Source organism: Chanos chanos, chromosome 6, assembly GCF_902362185.1.
Source record: "Chanos chanos chromosome 6, fChaCha1.1, whole genome shotgun sequence".
NCBI classification, from domain to species: domain Eukaryota; kingdom Metazoa; phylum Chordata; class Actinopteri; order Gonorynchiformes; family Chanidae; genus Chanos; species Chanos chanos.
Genome location: NC_044500.1, coordinates 24,471,426 through 24,492,252, shown reverse-complemented (window position 1 = coordinate 24,492,252; position 20,827 = coordinate 24,471,426). Strand labels below are relative to the sequence as shown.

The 20,827-nt window shown below is 42.0% G+C and overlaps 1 protein-coding gene across 1 annotated transcript; it reads left to right on the top strand.

The window, feature by feature from the left end:
* Nucleotides 1–14,390: 14,390 nt before the first annotated feature.
* On the top strand, nt 14,391–20,017 carry wnt2ba (wingless-type MMTV integration site family, member 2Ba). Its single transcript, XM_030776483.1, has 5 exons — nt 14,391–14,458; nt 16,480–16,700; nt 18,235–18,512; nt 19,221–19,485; nt 19,788–20,017. The coding sequence occupies exons 1-5, from the start codon at nt 14,397–14,399 to the stop codon at nt 20,015–20,017; spliced, it is 1,056 nt and encodes a 351-aa protein (XP_030632343.1). The 5' UTR covers nt 14,391–14,396.
* Nucleotides 20,018–20,827: the final 810 nt, after the last annotated feature.

Sequence of the window (20,827 nt, the reverse complement as noted above, 5' to 3'; positions counted from 1 at the left end):
TTACCTAAAGTATGTATGAATGAACAACTACGCGAGCATGAGGCATTACTCACGAGAAGGCACGCTTAACCAAAAGAACTACCTGAGTGATGTTCTAGTGGAGTTACTTACACACCAAAAGGGGTTGTGAGGAAGGGAGAGAAAAGGGATGAGGAAGAAAAAGAGCAGGCCCAGCCACGTTCAGGTATGAGAGACCGGAGTTACCGAGATTGGCAGAAGGAGACCGTGAGCGAGACTTCGTATCGGTGCCGGGAAAGTCTTTTAGCGTCGCGGATCTTCCGTAGCGGTGAGCCTAAGCTGATTCTTCGTGGAGACGAGCAGGACAGGACGGATGGACTTACATTACGGCTGATACAACCGGAGCTCAACTGTAGCTGAACTGAGCTGTGAGATAGCAGAGAGTCTGGCATTTTATCTGATTGCAGACGGGGGTGCCGCTATCCTTTTGGGGGTGTCTCTACCTGAAAGGAGGAGACACACCTTGGAATTTGGGAAGTATTAATTTGAGCTCGGTTGAAATAATTTTACATAACTTTTTCCCATTAAAGAATAGTAAAATTACGTCCGCATACTTGAATCTACCGCATTTTATGCTCCCGAACAAGACCAAATATGGTTTCTTTACCATTAAAAACAGCACAGTTACACTGGTGGTCATACAATTAGCTGCTCATGACTTGGCTCCTGGCTATTTTTAAGTTTTACCGCGCATTTATGACTATATGAACAGTGCGTATTTAACTGATAATATCGTATGGTTAGTTTCGTTTTTCTTTTGTTCTACATGGTTTGTGCCCGAGTGGAGCGATGCAGATGAGGCCTGTGACATGGTCTGAATTCCATTAAAACTAACCTCCCGAGGTGATCTAGTCTCTTTCGCACCTAAACGTTATCAGCATTTGACCAAATGGTCTTGGAGTTGCTGCGCTAAAACATTGAGCCTGACATCTGTTAGGTGTTACCGCGAGCTGTTTCTGCTTTAGTATGCATTGGTCTTACACGCAGGAGGCCTGGGCTATAAAAGAGAGAACTGGGATCAAAGGGGATAGGGATAGAGAGGTAGAGTGGGGGTGATAGAAATAGATAGAGAAGGGTGAAAAAGAGGGAGAGAGTTTACATAACTGCAACTTTAATTACTAAGGAACACTTAAGGTTAACAAATGTCCTTTTCTTTCTGAAAGCTGCACAGTGTCTGCCCGACAGGTGACTATGAGTTTCATGGTATACCCAGTTAGCCTTTGGGGGGGGCCCCCGGGCAGTACGCCTATGGGTAAGACCCTCCATGAGATTTCGAATTGTTTTAGATATGTTTTGTTGTGTAACCAGTAGAAGGGGCTGCCTGTTGATTGGGGGGATGTGCTGCTGCCAAAAAGGGGGGGGGGACTAGTTGCTTTTCCATATCATTACAACTAGCAACCTGACGAAAGCAGCACGGTGTTCTGTGATCTGTTCAAACACAATATTTCTCCACTCTTAAGGTATGCATTTGGTTTAAATCTAATTAATTGGTCACTACATAGTAACTGAAACAAGAGAGACTTTGTTGTTATTTTTGTATTCACTGAAGGTGTAGTTTTCCATAGAAAAGTATTGCGAGTCACGATTACTAATCGCATATGAACACTGGGAGAAAACATGGTTCATTGTTAATCTGAATTAGGCATTGTGTGAAGTAATAGCCTTAATAGTTTGACTATTCTTGGTCTAATTTCTTAAATTTTGATTGAATGTACTGTGTAGTTATAAGATACGCTGGTTGAATGTCGAATGTAACGAAACCTGTTTAATGTGTTCTGCTAACAAATCAGTATAAGTGAGTTACCTAGCACTGCTTAGATTCGAGTGTTGCCTGTATTGAATTGTTGCGATGTTCTAGCCTGTCACAGTCGATTTGCCAGTAGCGGTCCAACAATGGTATGGTTAACAGGTTTGATAATGAGTAACAACATGACTTTTGACACGTTTAACAGATTTTGTTTGCAGTGATGTACCTCTTAATTTAGAAAATGTATTCACATGTGTGATATTCCCTTTTTGCATTTGGTAACTTACATGCCTCATAACAATGGACTGTTAGAGGAAGAGAGAAGTGTATTGTAAGTTTTTTTTTAAAAAAAGTGAGTGTTTGTCCATGTTTGTGTTTTATTTTGTATACAGTTACTTTTCCATATCATTACAACTAGCAACCTGACGAAAGCAGCACGGTGTTCTGTGATCTTTTCAAACACTATATTTCTCCACTCTTCAGGAGTGTAACACAGACCTTTTTATCTACCACAAGAGTTTTCGTGCATCATTGCTGCTGCAGTTTATGTACCACCGGATGCTAATGCTAAAGTAGCCATGAAAGACCTCAGTGCCACTATTAGCAAGCTACAATCACTGCATCCAGACGGGGCCTTAATTGTTGCTGGGGACTTCAATCACTGCAACCTGCGTACTGTGCTTCCACGATTTCATCAAAATGTCTCATGCATCACAAGGGGACATAAAACCTTGGATCATGTCTACACAAATGTGCCTGATGCCTACAAAGCCACTCCCCTCCCCCACCTGGGACAGTCTGATCATCTTTCATTGTTCCTGCTTCCCAAGTACAGCCCGGTCATCAAAAGTGTGAAACCCACAATGAGGACCATCAAGATCTGGTCTGAGGGTGCTGACTTTGATCTTCAGCACCAATTCCAGCACACAGACCGGAGTGTTTGTTGCCCATGCCACCACAAACTCTCAGACTAACATTGACACATATACCAACTCTGTCTTGGATTACATCAACAAGTGTGTGGACTACACTAAAACAAATAAAAGTTTTCCCCAATCAGAAACCCTGGATGAACAGAGAGGTTTGCCTCCTACTCAAATTCAGAGATACAGCCTTCAGGTCTGGTGAACAGGAGGCTTACAGCTCAGCCAGGGCCAACCTGAGGAGGGGAATCTCCCAAGCTAAATACAGATACAAACAGAGGATCGAGGAGCACTTCAACTCCTCGGACCCCTGGCACATGTGGCAGGGCATACAGACCATCACGGACTACAAACCACCCAGTACTGTGCCCCCATCCAGCTCTGCCTCCCTCCCCGATGAGCTCAACCACTTCTACGCTCGCTTTGACCGAGAAAACAAGAAGGTCACCCTCAAAGCGGATCTCCCCCCCCAGTGAGCTGCCTCTCTCACTTTCCATTTCTGATGTCTGCGCCACCCTGAGCAGGGTGAATGTACGGAAGGCAGCTGGTCAAGATGGAATACCTGGCCGTGTGCTCAGAGTCTGTGCAGGGCAACTGGCTGGGGTCCTCACCGACATCTTCAATCTGTCCCTGGCCCAGGAAGTTGTCCCCACTAGCTTCAAGACTGCCACCATCGTGCCAGTGCCAAAGCACTCCACTGCTACGGCCTTGAATACTTCCGCCCAGTTGCACTCACCCCCATCATTGCAAAGTGCTTTGAGAGACTGGTTCTAACGCATCTCAAATCCTGCCTGCCCTCTACCCTGGATCCCCATCAGTTTGCCTACCGCACCAACAGGTCAGCAGAGGACGCCGTCTCCATGGCACTCCATACTGCCCTGACCCACCTAGACAGTTCCAACTGTTACATCAGAATGCTGTTCATTGACTTCAGCTCAGCATTCAACACTGTGATTCCCTCCAAGCTGTTCTCCAAGCTTAGCCAGCTTGGTATTAGCACATCCCTTTGCAACTGGACTCTGGACTTTCTGACCAACAGATCCCAGTCTGTTCAGTTAGATTACCTCTCCTCCTCCACTCTCACTCTGAACACCAGCGTGCCATAAGGCTGTGTGCTGAGCCCTCTCCTGTACTCCCTCTTCACCTACGGCTGCGTCCCTGTCCGTGGTTTTCCAACACCATAATCAAGTTCGCAGACGACACCACAGTGGTAGGCCTGATCAGAGAGGATGACGAGATGGCCTACAGGGACGAGGTCGAGCACCTGGCTGTGTGCTGACAACAACCTGGCCCTTAACACCCAGACCAAGGAAATCATTGTGGACTTCAGGCGTGCTAGGAGCAAAGCACATACCCCCATCTACATCAGTGGAGCTGTAGTGGAGTGTGTACCTAGCTTCAAACTCCTTGGCGTCCACATCTCCACATCTTACTTCTTGCGGAGCCTTAAGAAAGCTCGTCTGTGTTCCAGGATACTGGTGGGCTTTTACCGCTGTACTATTGAGAGCATACTCACCGACTCCATCTCAGTGTGGTATGGCAATTGTTCCACAGCAGACCGTAAAGCACTCCAGCAGGGGGTGAAATCTGCCCAACGGATCACCGGCACCCAAGTGCCCACCATTGAGAACATTAAACGCTGCCTTGGCCGGGCGAAAAGCATCATCAAGGGTGCATCCCACCCTAACCACGGACTCTTTACCCTCCTCCCATCTTCTGCTTTTTTGCACTGGCTTTACCTCTCATGAGTACCTTGCTTAAACTGTACATACAACCTACTGTAAATATTTTGTCTATATGTATATTCAACCCATACATATACACTCCTCTTTCCTACTCTGTCAGCTTCACCTCTGTGTATAACATAATTAATATATTATACATGTATATTATCTGTAGATATTGCTCACCACTGCCTATACTGCTGTACATACTGTAAGATGTAGCATCACTTGCTGCAGTATTCCCTATACCTGTGCTTATCTGTAAATAATACTATGCTTTGCACTTCTGGTTAGATGCTACTGCATTTCATTGGCTTTGTACCTGTACTCTGCACAATGACAATAAAGTTGAATCTAATCTAATCTAATCTACAACTACATACAGTCTTTCCTCTCTGTATATGGCATTTAAGATGTGATGTGCTTTTTACACCACAGAGACAGAGAATACTCTTTCTTTTCGAGAGTCCATCACACCTACACTAGAATCAATTTTTTTTTCATTGATAACAAGCTCATCTCGCAGCTTCGCTCTTGAGATTTCCAAAGCATCATGATATCTGACCACGCCCCTCTAGTCCTAGGTCTATCTTTTCCTGGCATTGGTCAAGCAAAGAGACAATGGCGATTTAACTCAAGTCTACTATCTGATGAAGGCTTTGTGAAGTATATACCAGGACAAATAACTTTCTTTTGTAACACAAACACCCCATCAGAAGTCTCCGGCCTAACTGTATGGGACACCCTGAAAGCATATTTAAGGGGCCAAATAATGTCCTTTGTAGCAAACAAAAACAGTAACCTCCATAAGAAACAATTAGACCTCTCAAATCAAATCCTCAAACTAGATCAGCAGTATGCCCAGACCCCTACACCTGAACTGTATAAAAAAAACAATTGGAACTCCAAACTGAATTTGACCTACACTCAACATATCAAACAAAGAACCTACTGCATAGGAATGAGTTTTCCAAACATGGCGTAAAATCAGGACAGCTATTAGCAAATCAACTCAGAGGTATGAAAGCTAAACAAATCATCACAGAGATCCATATGGACAATGGTGAGGTGATGTCAGATTCAACCAAAATCAATGAAACATTTAAACTATTCTATTCCAGGTTATATACTTCCCAGTCTAACTCTAACAACAGGTCCATGGAGGAATTTTTCAGCCAAGTAAACATCCCAACATTACATCAAGACTTAAATAAAAGACTAGAAGAGCCCATAACAACAGAGGAAATAAACGAAGCCATATCAGCTATGCAGTCAGGAAAGTCCCCTGGCCCAGGCGGCTTCCCGACTGAATTCCACGAAAAATTGTCTCCACAACTCGCTTCACACCTGACTTCCATTCTGTCTGAGTCTCTTAGAATTGGTGGCCTCCCACCATCGTTCAACCAGGCCTGCATAACCCTCATAGCTAAACAGGGAAAGGATCCTGATGACTGCCTCTTACAGGCCCATTTCATTGTTGAACACAGATGTAAAGATCTTAGCCAAGGTTTTGGCTGGAAGGTTAGAAGACATTCTCTCCACCGTCATAGAGGTGGATCAGACAGGCTTCATAAAAAAAGTCATTCTTTTTTTAAATGTGCGTCACCTCTTTAATATACTATACTCACCCACAAGCAAAGTTCCTGAGTGCCTCGTCAGTTTGGATGCCGAAAAGGCATTTGACAGGGTGGAGTGACACTATTTATTTACAGTTTTAGAAAAATTCAGATTTGGACCAACATTTATTTCCTGGATAAAGCTATTATATATTTCCCCCTCAGCTTCAATCTTAACGAATTCAATACACTCACAACCTTTCGTGGGACTCACCAGGGGTGTCTATTAAGCCCCTTGCTTTTTGATTTAGCAACTGAACCACTGGCTATCACTCTCCATGATTGTAGCCACCTGTCAGGCATCTGGAGGGGAGGTATTGAGAATAAAGTATCGCTCTATGCGGATGACCTGTTGCTATACGTTTCTGTCCCAAGTGCCTCCCTGCCTGCTGCACTCTTATTGCTTTATCCATTCAGCCACATCTCTGGATACAAATTAAACTTACACAAGAGTGAACTATTTCCAGTTAATGAGATACCTCAGAACTGGACTATTTGGTTATACCGTTTAAAATTGAAAAAGAGCATTTCACTTAGGGTCACCTTGGGGACTCCATAAAAAGAAAATATAAATACATCTTCAAAGAAAGCTTTGTTAAATGCCTGAACCAGGTTAAACAAAATGGTCACTGTTGTCTGTATCCCTAGTAGGGCGTATCAATTCTGTGAAAATGACAATACTAACGAAGTTTTTATATCCTTTTCAGTGTATACCTATTTTCATACCCAAGTCATTTTTTAACTTACTAGACTCAGTCATCACATCATACATATGAAAAAATAAACAGCCTAGACTTTGCAAGGCGTACCCTCAGAGACCTAGGAGTAGTGGGGGTATGGCACTCCCCAATTTCCGTTTTTACTACTGGGCAGCTAACATTTGAAGCTCAGATCTGTAGGTGGATCTGTAATACCACTATCACTGTTATGAGACCATCTTACTCTGTTTAAGAATTTGTACCATATTTGTTTTAAAACCAATAAAAAATAATTTGGTAAAAAAAAACCACATTGTGCCACAGGCACTGAGGCAGTCTCAGGTAAATAGAAGTCCTTCCGTAGCAGGCAAGATCGCTATAGCTGGTCTTCACAACTTGGAGTTTATCTGTTTTTGGTGAAAACATTGGGGAAAGTGTTTCCGTTATAAATGAAACCAAAATGGTTTGAAAGACAGCTTCCCTTTAAATAACAGAGGTTTGACAAAATGCTTTTCTTCTGTAATCATCCAGCTTCATCAATCACATTTAACATGATATCTCGTTCTGTCATGGCCAAACAAGGTCAATCAATTCCCCAAATACCTTGAGGAAACAACGAGCAAAAAAATTCTTAAGAAAAACATGGCAACTTTGACTCTACCATCAACAGAATAACCTCTTAAGTCTCAGGGAAGATGTCAGGAAACACCAGGGGAGTGGCATCACTGAGACGAGTCACTTGTCTGCGGACAGGCCTTTGACCACTGCAGACTACAGCTGAATACCGAGTTAGAGGAACCTGTGGACACCCAGAGCAACCAAGAGCACGGATCCACTGCCTGATGGCTGTTGTGCCAATGAAATATGACCTCTCTCAGATACTTACTGAGACGGGCTGCCTAACAAAGCTCCACAACATGACCAGATCATTCTGTAAGGACACGAAGAGCGAAGTTCTTTCCTGATTGTGAAGTATGCTTTAGGGTTGTCAGTTGAGGGTGTTCACCTCCACCCAAGGACTGTGTGAAAATCTTTCATCTCTTATGACTCTGAGTCAAGGCCAAAGAGCTGTCACCAGGGGCCTCCTGTTTACAGATGAGGACAACACAGTCACAACTAACATGGTGAAAAATGTCTGTTTCCTGCATTTTACCAGCCTGCCAAACCAAACCATCTGCATCAAATAAACATTGTCATTTTGAGTGCTCAAAGTTCTCCAACAGTTCACATACCTCAGGTCCACAGTTGTTGAAACAGCAGCAGAAGGGGAAAAAGAGACAACTTCCATGTAAGATTTGCTGTGGATAGCTTAGACAAACACATGAAATACATTCACATTTCCAGCATATTCACATTACTCAGACAGCATTAGCTGTGATACTTCAGGTCTGGTTACCTGCTGGAGAACAGTTACATCCTAACCGACAACCCCTGTCCTCCACAGTGAGATGCTACCCACACATGCTGAATGCAAGCATTTTTTGGCAGCAGGATTTAATGTTTTAATTGAATGTATTTACCCTTAGTGCATTTTGTATTCCGTATGGTTCAAGCATCCTCACATATGAAAGAAAAAACACTGAAATAGTTGAATGAATGAAATCCATGTTTGGAAATAGTCTGCATCAGAACCAGGAGCGGATTTAGGCATGGGCGAAATGGGCAGCCGCCCAGGGCGGCGTCCTGCCAGGGGCAGCATGGGGTGCCTGCAAATAAATGAATAAATAAATAAATAAACGGAATGGTGACATTTGCGTGATCAGTTTTCTATCTCTCATTTGCATGTCACATCAATGATATCATGTCACCATCTGGGTCAATTAACTTTGTCGGAGTGGGCGCCCTGTAGTTTGTGAGCTAGGTAGGCTATTGCATTGGAGGGTCTCCAACTCAGAAGTACGAGATGGGGAGGGGGGAGGGGTTCAGTTGACCTCAGTTGACCCACTGGCGGCCAAGGTGGAGCAAGGGAATCTATCAAATAGTGCACCTCTCACTTTGTACAGCTGTAAAGGGCGGGCCAAGAGAAGGGCACAGAGACAGGAGTGGCAGTGCAGAATTTTGCAGTTTATTGGACAGCGCATGTGTTCATTGCGGGGAAAAAAAAGAAATTAAACTTTGCAAACTGAAAGTGAAACAAAAATAGTCAAAACAAGATGATTCTTATACAACTAAACAAAGTCTGCTCTGGCCTCCAGTGATGGAGGTCTACAACCAGCAGAGATCAGTTTAGCCTGAAAGGAAAAAAAAAATGAATAAGTCATGCTCAGGTACGCCGGGACAAAAGACAGGACCAAGAGACAGTAACAAAAGACAGCCTAAACACAGGGAGCTCCCACACATATATATAGTTTGGTGACCCGCACCAAACAACAGACAGAGGGGGTGACAAACAACAGAGCATGGCTAATATATAAATATCTAAGGTTATAATTAAACTAATGCATTCAAATGAAATTTACATAACCATACATAGGTTATTTAACCAATAATCTTATTAAAGAAAACAAAACAAACACATTAAGAACATTCAGGAAACACTGGTTGATGTCTGGTCCCCTCAGATAATTAATGATGGTATGACCCTCCGCCTTGCCTCTGGGACCCCAATAAATATCTCGTGTTTCCCCACGTACCCCTTTCCATGACGGACCAATCTGGAGAGATGACTAGGCAGGTAACAATGAATAATGGTGAATAACAGAATCTTTCAGCAACCAAGTTTGTGCACTTAACCCAGAAACTGAAAGCAAATAAAAGGTTGTGGAGGACAAATGGTAGTTTGTGTTGTTATCTATTGCAGATTTTATGTGTATGTGATAAATGAGGTTGAAACTAAACTGATGCAATGGCCTGTATGTGCGGCCATCACACACAGCCGTCACAACAGCACTAATGCAATTACCAGAATTAGTCACACTACGAAATGCTACCAAATAAACCACAACTCATTTAATAGTGTTAATATATAGTTTCACAGACATATTGTTGCATTTTATTTCTGGTTTGTGCGAATAATATAAGAATATAAGAATAATATAAAACCAGTCTGCACCTGGGGCAATGGAAGCGGGACTTTAGGCTCTTAGAATATCTATGTTAGTCAACACTGTCTACGTTATGACAAATGGAGAGAGAAGTTAGCATTGCAGCGGTGGCCTAGCTCGCTTCTAAGATAGGCCTACAGTCTCGTTGATATGTCAGTTAGATATACAGTGGAAACTGCTTATAGTGATCATGGTTATAGTGATCAACCGTTTATATGGATCAAAAAGCTTGGGACAGAATCATTCCTATACAAGTGCAGAACTGTATAATTCTCTTATAGTAATCAAGCAGTCCGCTCACAGTTGTAAGATTATAGTAACATCTGAACAGACATGGTTCAGAATAAACTTGGTGTTCCTCAGAATGTTTTACAGATAAATTTGATTTCAAACTCTGCTACCAGTTCAGCACTGATAGCCTACAGTTTATTTTCAATTCTGTTAAAAATTGAGAAATGCACTGAAACCCCGGCCAAGCCGTGGCTTAGCCTGTATTTGCACTACTGACGTTACCGTATTTTGTAAACCGCACAATACTTCTACGTTTTAGGCTATGGCCTTTATCATTTGAACTACAGCAAGCTGTATTTCATATGCAGTATTGTACTATATTGCAATGTATTTAAATTATACACAGTTCAGTAATTTAATTTATACAGTACTGTGATTTGAAAAGTGTTTGAAACAGCTGTAGGCCTACTGTATTTTGAAAGAGCCCATAAAATTCCTTAAATAGCGATGCTGTCTGGTTCATTACACTCAAAAAACTCAACAAAACTCACTCATTTGTTTTTTTTTCTTACCAAAATAGAAATATGTTTGTATAATATGAATGTATTGTGTTTATGTTTGTTACATGATTTATTCTTGTTTGTTTAATGTCACGCAACGAAATTCTGATGAACCAGATTGATTCAAGGAGGATGAGTTACTTTGGATAGGTGATGCAAGTATTGCTAGCTACTGCGGATGTTCCATACTCTCGGTCGATGGGCGGAGCTTCCCAGCATGCCTTGGGGAAATGGACTGTTGTCTAGACCCAGTTCATTATTGTTCAGTTTATGTTTCCCTTTTGTGTCTAGCAGAAGTTTTTGTGATTGTTTATCATTTAGTCTTTGTGTTGTGTTAATTAGTACTTGTGATGGTTTTAATGTTAAGTGTGTCCCGTGAATGTAATTGTCTTTGTGAAAGATGTACTCCCCTCACACCATGATAGTATGATTTGTATGTTGGTTTTTTGTTATTACTCTTGTTTGTTAAAAGGCTTGTTGTTGAAGAGAGAATAATAATAATAATAATATTGTTGAGTGAATAAACAACAAAAACAAGTGAAGCATGTAATAGGTTGTGTTTTTGCATATCTGTTTAAGACTAAATAGATATACAAATTAATTGAACTTAAATGAAATTACATTTGATCAACAAATGTATGTTGTATTCATAGAACATAATAAAGATAGACTAGTTTCACTTGATTTGTTTAGATGGAAATGTGTGGCATGGTTAAATTGCATTTATTCAACAAGTTATTTTTGGAGTGTACTAACTGAACATCTAATTGACATCTGTAATAAATATACAGTCAGTTAGATGGTGATCTGCATGAGAAATAAAGAAAAAGAAAAAAAATCGAGGGGGGGTGGTGCACCTGCGTTTCTTTAACTGATCCATATAAACACTGGAAGAGAATAAACGAGGGAGCTTATAGCCAGCCCAATCCACATTATCTCAGGATTAATGTGTGACTCCGGATTATAATGGCACTCCGTACCACCAGGCAATCTTATGTCTAGATCGCAAGGTATGTAACATGATAATGTTTTAAGAAGAAGGGCCGAGCGTACTGGCTGCGCAAAGTATTTTGTTGATTTGTGAAATCAGAATGACCAACAGAGATTACTTGATTGTAAAGCACAATTTCTTTGTAATTCTATCTAAAGTAGGCTACCATAGACACTGAAAATACGTTCCTGTGCTGCTGCTGCTTTGAAGGCTCCAGCTCTTCAGCTCCGGTATCTGTGTTTTCAGAGTTTTGATTGCATCAAATTAGAAGTTGCGAAGTTGCAATGTAGCATATGCTATGACATCCTGATAACGATACTGCCTTTAGGCTGTCTCAAACTGTGGGAAAATTTTGCATTTAACTGCCAGAATTAAGAAGATTTTCCCTGGGGGAGGATGACCCTGGAGCCCTCCTACAGGGCTGGGTTTACCCCATGTTCTTGTCACCCCCACTTCGAAACTCGTTCCGGCGCTGCTGGTCTGGACACCACCAAGGTTTAGTCTTGACCCTTGAGTGACAGTGTTGGGGGATGGATAATGCATTGATGCTCAAGTGCCAAAGCAACACAAATGGATATTTGTCTTTGCTACTTCTTTTTGATATGAGTCTTATTTTTGTATATATGTTTAAATTTGTAGTTTTAAATGTTATTATATGTGTTGTTCCAACAGTCTGAATAAAAATTACAGATAGTGCAGAATGGTGCTTTTTTTCTGCTGGCGTGGGGGGGTAAACACGCAATGTTTGTCAACAGGGGGTGGGGGGCACTGAAGGAGGGGCTCACCCAGTGCGCCTTACAAGCTAGAACCGCCACTGATCAGAACTGAGAAGCAGCTGATTTCTGGGTTAGTTGTCAGGTCTAATCTGTACAGAACAGGCCAAATTCATGACTTTGAGAGACATGAATTTGTCAGTGTAAATGCAGCTGAAGGCACAGATACACACAAACATAATGGGCAGAGAGGAAGACAAAGATGATGAGGGCAGCACACTTATTCTTTAAGTTATGGAGGATAGTCCATCCCGGACTTTTGGATCCGGTGTTGCCCAGATTGGATCCAAATGGAATCCTATCGCAGAACACCACTGGAGGGCTGTGGAACAGCACAGTCACTGCCCTCTGCATTTAACGGAACTGAGTGAAGAGGAAAGTGATGGAAATAGGATAAGATAAGATAAGATAAGATAAGATAAGATAAGATAAGATAAGATAAGATAACATAACATAAGAAATACTTTATTAATCCTGAAGGTAATTTGAGTGTCACAACCATCCAGCACAAATCAAACACAACGATAGCATAAAATAAAATAGAAAGGTTGCATCTGTCTGTCTGCACTGTGCAGTAATTAAGTACATTGTGCAATTCCACATTGTGCAGTAATTTTATAAGTAGCCTATAATAAACTGATAATAGCGAGATAGATAGAAAAAGGTATTGTCCATTGTGCAATGATTATATACATAGTACATAATGAAATATGATACAAAAATAAAACAAGAGTAAAGAATTACTGCTTTCAGTGTGAAATGTGCAACAGAAAACTTTGAGAAATATGGTTCCAATATATATAACCGCACTGATAGGCTATATGTCAAAGGTCAGCGTAGCAGTGTGTCTGCCGCTGACAGTAAAGCAAACATTAGAAGCAACTGTCCGGTGATATTGCTCCATGTCGAGAAATGCCGCGACATAAATAATAGTCATACCTGAGATGGGCTCAGCTGTAGAGCCATGGGTTTGTTTGTTTTTTCAGTAACCTGTAGTAGGTCTACTTTATACTCTAACATGCCTGAGACAACTGAATTTGTCTGTCTGATATATGCCTATTTGTATTTGACGTAGGCCTACCTGTTAATTGTTCTTGTTTTGTGCGTGAATTGTGCCTCAACACTTATTCTCAAAATCATCATAAGTGAGGGATCATTTACAACGTCATATACTAAAGTCATATACTAAAAATAAACGAGTAATAGGATCCGTCTTGACACAGAATGTCTTCATTGTGCTATATATAGACTTGTATAAGCTGGTGCCCGCATACTAATACCTTTTGAGGCTACACAAAGCTGTATCAGCATAAAAGGTTACCTAATAGATATAGTATATCAGACATATGTGGACATCAGAGTCACAATCACATAGGGCTCAACGTTACTGCTATGTCCCCAGTAAAATGCCGCTCATCATTTAATTAACGGATGTATCGAAATGAAGCGACATCGCTTTGTGACTCATCGTGAAAAAACGCATTATACATTTAACCTCTTTCATCTTCGGAGAGGGTCTCGCTGCACTCTGCTGATTCCACCCAATGAGATAATAGAGAACAGAAAATATTAATTCCCGCTCCCGCCAGCCCCCACACGTCGTTTAGGTTTTATGTTTATTCCGGTATACAGTAGATGATGTCTTACTCTGGTCCAAATGTGAAGTTTGTCTCCACGGAAGGAACAATCTGAGAATCTCTCCGCCGCGGGACTGAGAACTCGGCACCAAAACACAAGCCAATTATAGCTTAGAGTGATGGCTTAGACACAAATCGACAGATCATGATTTTTTTTTTTTGGTTTAAATCAATATGTAATACATTGATAACATGTATAGGCTATATAAGTCCAAAAATAAAACAAATTGCAAAACTGACAGCAATTTTAGTACCGCTTGTTTGTTTAGGCTATTATAAATTGTCCACTTTTTGCGGAGATGCTCCAATCGGAAAAAGTTCCCTCTTCTTCAGGCGCCTGGGGGAACCTGCAGGAGCGGACTGTCTCGAGACAACTTCTCCGAAATGGAACTTTATCCTGCCGCCCAACCTATTTCACTCTCGCTTCGTCAAGGATGTTCTTGTCCTTTATTTTGTTACTGCTTGTGTTCACGCCACGTGCGGATTCATCCTGGTGGTAAGCTTCTCATTACATTGTCTTCAAGATTTCAGGGTTTGTTTGTGTGTTTTTTGTTTTTGCTATGATGCGCGTCTCCTAGCTCCTGAAGCTATGCTTAGAGTTATAATCAGGAGACAAAGTAACTTGTTAAAACGTAATGTTGTTAAAACACCATAATGACACAACTTTAGACTAAATACGAGCGATCATGTTCTTGTCAGAAAGACAGAATAAGACAGAATTATGCTTTTGCGATATTGATCAGACTGTGAAACCTGAAACAACGAAGTCGGATGGGACAGCCTAAATCTTTGATTCATAAACATCAAGACTTATCCTTTAAACAAGCTGTCTGGATAGATTAAATGAATTATCGAGTTAAAGACACTGCAATCCATTGTGTAAGAGTTGTGGGCTTGTTTTATCATCAAAGTATAACTGGTGGAAGACAAAACGAGACTTTAATGATAGAGCATGAAATGGTTGCGTTTAAGTTTGCGTTTGACACCAGTCAATGAATTCAGATCCCAAAGCAACACTTAAGTTCTGCCATTTAAGATTAATGGGAGAACGGGGAGGGAAGGGGGGCTTTAACCATCTTTATCAACCATAGCATGCGGGCAGGCTCAGCGGTGCACGAGAGTGTGATGTCGCACAGGTGGTTTCTCAACGAGTGGTAATTATCTTAATGCATGATGCGCCGACACAATGTTAGGCTGCACACAGACTAATGTGTGGAATTAAACCACCAGGTACTGTGCTATGCTAAATGCCCGAAAATCTCAGGTCAGCATTCTTAGTAGTCGTTGCTGTGTAACAACAGACTGATTATCCACTGACTCCTAACAGGACAGACTGAACCCAAAGATACACTGATTTCCTGGTGTTAATGGCAAACCCCTCTCTGCTTGTTTCCTCCATTATCGACAGCGCGCACAGACACCCTGCTATCATCTCAATGATAGTCTAATACGTCGCAGCCTACCCCATGCCTGCATACAGCTGTGCAAATAGGCTTACTCCAGTTCTCTTTTAATCCGTTGCCGTGGTTCTTTCAATTAAAAAGCCCCTCCAGCGAACGTCTCACCGCTGATAAACTCGTTTCTCACTATAGAATGCATAAAACCGACTTCCCTAGCAGGAAATGGTGCGCTTGTGATCACACTGAAATAACCAAACTGACTCCTTCGCCCTCAGTAATGAAGTGAATATATCACATTGTACGTTTAACATTTAAGCGGTTTGGTCAGGAGCCCAGTGAGCCTAGGCCAGCATAAGATAGTTCTCCCCATTCGTTCAGTAATTTATACAGTTGGGGATTGTTGTCATCGCTGCAATAATTTACGCGAAGCGCGTTTTTGGCTTAAAACTAGCACTCTTTCCCAATTCGGACGTAGGAGGCTGGAGAGGGGTGCTTGGGAGCGGCGTACGCGTGTGCAAGAATGAGTGAAAGTCAGGGATAAACACGACGGGCGTGCGGAGAAGAGTTGTATGGTCGCTGGAGGAGAATATGGCCGGAGACAGCCATAAGAGGAATGGAAAACTGAGCCCCGACTTAGTTTGACCGCCGCCCCGGCACAAATGATTTAGCTGATAATGAAAACGGGCAAGAGACAAAGCTCTGTGAACACTACACAAGCATTGTTATGACGGATTCTCTCGGTATTTGACAGGAGGGAGGTCAGCGTGACTTCTCTGTTCTTTCAGCCCACACAGAGGTTTTACCTTATGTAATGCTCAGGAAAGTACCCTTATCAGGTTCATTAGAAATCAGATCTCCTTGTCTTTTGGTAAAAAGAAGTTTGATTTTTATTTTGCACTTTGATTTTTCTCACAATTCCAGACTTTTCAGTGATTCAAGGGTGGTTCCCACAGCTTTCCAGGACAGAAACTCAATTCTTTGTCATAACTTCCTCTACAGCTCTCTGTTGGTGCTTCAAGGCATGGACAATTTTGATGCATAGACCCTTCCATCGGTGCAGTAAAGTGTAAAGTGATAGAACTGTGTTGACTGGTTTGTGTGACTCTATCGTATGTAGGTACATTGGGGCGCTGGGGGCACGGGTCATATGTGACAACATTCCTGGTCTGGTCAGTAAGCAGAGGCAGCTGTGCCAGAGACACCCTGACCTCATGCAGTGTATCGGGGAGGGCAGTAAGGAGTGGATCAAAGAGTGCCAGCACCAGTTCCGCCACCATCGCTGGAACTGCAGCACCCTCGAACGCGACCACAGTGTGTTTGGTCGTGTCATACTGCACAGTAAGTGTGTGTGTGTGTGTGTGTCTGTGTCTGTGTACGTACATCTGACTTTGTCTCTCTCTCTCTCTCTCTCTCTCGCTCTCTCTATATGTGTGTGTGTGTGTGTTTGTTTGTGTTTGTGTTTTGATACTTACTAACTGGGTGGTTGAATAAGCAGTTAATCTTATCAGTGTTGGCAAAGACCAAAACAATGAAGAACTGCCTCACATTGTCTAAAGACACTAAAGCAGGGGGTTGACCAGCTTCTGCTGTGAACTGCCATAGACGATTAACAAATCTGTCTGAGGGTGGGGAGCAAAGAATCTGATCTTGTCTTTCCAAGAATGAGGAACGGTTTGGGGAGAAAGTGGACATTCTCCAAATACAAGTAGCAAGTGGAGGAGATCTACATGGTGGATGTATAAACAGTAATAAGAGTTGTAAATATTTGGGGAGACGAGTCTGGCAGACAGACAAAGCCTTTCTTCCTGACATTTAACTGTGAGTCAGGCTCTGCATGAGGAGGAGTAAAAACAAAGGGGGGCAAGCAAGGCCTGAGTGTCCCCAGTCTTGCCCTCTACCCCAGTAAAAACACCCTTCACGACTGAGACCATGCTCATCCAAACACAGACAAACATACAAGAATGTGGCCTCCTGTGGCTAAGCATAGTATCCAGCAAAAAAAAGGAAGCAAAAGATGAAGATAATAGTTAGAGAAACGGGGGAAAGTCACAGACAAGGTGATCAACAGTAGGACACACCACTCTGACTGACCTGCTCGTGAGACAGAGTCGTCTCACCTAGATTGGCATTCAGATGGATGACACAGCAGCCATGTTTGGTTAACAGGCTGTTGTCTGACATTATAGGGCACATAATGGAAAAACTGGAAAAACTAGATTTGAATTAACATTTATGCATCCAGTTACACACATTTATTGAAGTACCAGCAAACAAGCAAAGACACCTGATCGGCAGGTTTGGAGTGTAGCTTGTGCACTGAGAGAGAAAGATGGGTGTAGATGGGCATGATTAGGTAGTACACTGGACTGAGCACTCATGAGACAAAAACGAGAAAAAACTTAGACAGTCTGCTCTCTGTCCTCTCCAACTGTTCTTATTACATGACTCTATAATGCTCTTATAACATATGCTCTCAATACATATGGCTCTGTAATGATATTATTACATATGCTCTTATACATATGACTCTGTAATGATCTTATTGAAAATGACTCTATAATGATCTTATTACATGACTCAATAATGTTTTTATTAAAAATGACTCTACAATGCTCTTATTACATATGCTGTTATTACATATGACTCTATAATGATCTTATTACATATGACTCTATAATGAAGTTATTACATATATGACTCTACAATGATCTTGTTCCATATGACTCTACAATGATCTTATTACATATGAGCCTGTCCCATATCCTTGAGGACTTATGTGGCCATGTTAATTTGCATCATTACTCTGTAATTACTGTGTAAGTAAGTGGTTATCCATGACTCATAACATATCCACCTTGTCTCTTGGTTTCAGGCAGTCGTGAGGCAGCATTTGTGTATGCAGTCTCCTCTGCAGGTGTTGTCTATGCCATTACCAGAGCCTGCAGCCAGGGGGAGCTCAAAACATGTAACTGTGACAGTCAGAAACGGGGCAAAGCCAGTGATGATGCAGGTGACTTTGACTGGGGTGGTTGCAGTGATAATATTAACTATGGCATAAAGTTTGCCAAGGCCTTTGTGGATGCCAGGGAGCGGACGGTCAGAGATGCACGAGCGCTGATGAACCTCCACAATAACCGCTGTGGGAGAATGGTGAGAGAACCTCTGTGGATCAAACTGATAGCAGCTAGCGGTAGAGTTAGAGCTCACAGTTAGAATCAGATTTAGTGATGGCAGAGTTAGAGCTCACAGTTTGTCCTAAACATGCTACACAAACCCAGAGGACTTACCTGTGGTCAAGCTTGGTCATATTCACCTCCACATACAGCAATATAGTTAGAAAATCCCAGACAATTAGAAGATCAAAGTTAAGAACTTTAACTGAAGATCCTATAGGGACAAAACATCTCCAGCTGTTTTTCTCTGCTGTTACATTTCATTTATCACTTTACACCATAACCCAGCATTTGGATGTTACACTGTACCTATCGCTGATTCCAGGACAAAGAATCAAAGCAAGCCTGAGCTTTAATCAATGATAAAGCAACACCTTGGTTCAAGAAATGCTATAGGAACAGTTCATGGCTATGGCTAAGCACTGGTATGTCTTAGGTAATAAGCAGTCAGAAAGAGCTTGACTATAATAAAGAGGCCACATTTGTGAGGGCCAGTCAGAGTGGTTGTATTAACCAGTGATTTGCTGTAATTTCACCCTTTTCTTCCATCCTTTCTGATCAACATTTTTATAATCTGAGTCTGCACAGAGCAATCGTCAGCTCGACTGAACTTAAATGTGTAATTCCATTCTCACTGGGTTGTACCCATTCACACTGGCATTGATCAAATCCATTTCTGCTTCAGGCAGTCAAACGCTTCATGAAACTGGAGTGCAAGTGTCATGGTGTCAGTGGGTCATGCGCCTTAAGGACCTGTTGGCTGGCCATGTCTGATTTCAGACGGACGGGAGACTACCTGAGAAAAAAGTACAACACTGCAGTTGAGGTCACCATGAACCAGGATGGCACAGGGTTTACTGTGGCCAACAAAGGCTTTAAAGGAACAACCAAGAATAATCTAGTGTATGTGGAACATTCCCCGGACTACTGTCTTATGGACCGGACCACAGGTGGGTTAGCCATGACCTTTATTTCAGATCACAGAATCCACAGAATGGGTTTCACATAAACCATCATAACCACAGTTTGACGGAGGGTAAGAAGTCATGGCCAACAATGGCACAAGTCTCTCTCTCTTTCTTTCTTTCTTTCTTTCTTTCTTTCTTTCTTTCTTTTCTTTCTTAGTTTATTAATTCCTCCATAAAATTCCAGTATAATTTAATTTCACTCTATCCTGGAACAATGCTACTGGGTTTAGTCTACAACAGACAGTGTACAATAAAGCCTGACCACCCTATGTCCTATAACCTAGGTTCTCTGGGCACAGCAGGACGGGTGTGTAACAAGTCCTCTGGAGGAATGGACGGCTGTGAGGTCATGTGCTGTGGGCGTGGCTACGACACTACTCGCATCAAACACATCACTAAGTGTGAGTGTAAGTTCAGGTGGTGCTGTGCAGTGGAGTGCAGAGACTGTGAGGACACTGTGGACATTCACACCTGCAAGCCTCACAAGCGACCTGATTGGCTGGACAAGACTTGAATGATGCGCAATCACCCAATCCCCTTTCTGCTTTCTCTCTCCGGTAATTCAAGCTAGCCATTGCTGTGTGAGAAATGTATTCCACTGATCTTTCCATCTGATTTCCACTCACTCAGGGATGACTGTTGGATGCTAAATTCCAGCCAATGTGCCTGTTTGGAGTAAGCTTCAGGAGCCTCTTTGGGTAGTAGTTTGGTGGGAGTGGAGAACTGAGAAACACTTACTTGCTGATTATGTCTGTGGAGTGTAGAGTCAGAGTGCCAATGCTGTGAACAGTTTTCTTTTCCTTTGATTTGGTTGGGTTGAGAGGACCTCGGTCAGGAAATGTACTTGACTGTGTGCTGCTTAGATACTATTCAACACACCTGGTTTGGAAACCTATACACCTATGAAATCTATTTGAACTGTGTCTCATCTGTCAGTATCTCATAAAATGATTAATGTTTCTCTAAGATGAGTGAACTCCTTTGTATTAGCTGAAGAGCAGCACTAAGGAGGAACGGAGTCCAGCACACCAGTGACAGGACATTTCTGTTTATCCTCTTCTTTTACAGCAATACTGGAAAATATCAACTGTACAAAAAGCCAAGAAAGCAAATTATGACACTGAAGTTGTACAACTGACATGTATACATAGCTTATAAGCTAATACAAAATCTCTATCAATGGCATTATAATGTGTATAGAACAGCATGAAAATATTCTTTAAGCTCAATTACACAAGTTATATTATAAAACTAAAATATATTATTATATTATAAAAGCTAAAGTTGACTTGGGTAGATAACCTGTACACTTGTCAAATCTTGC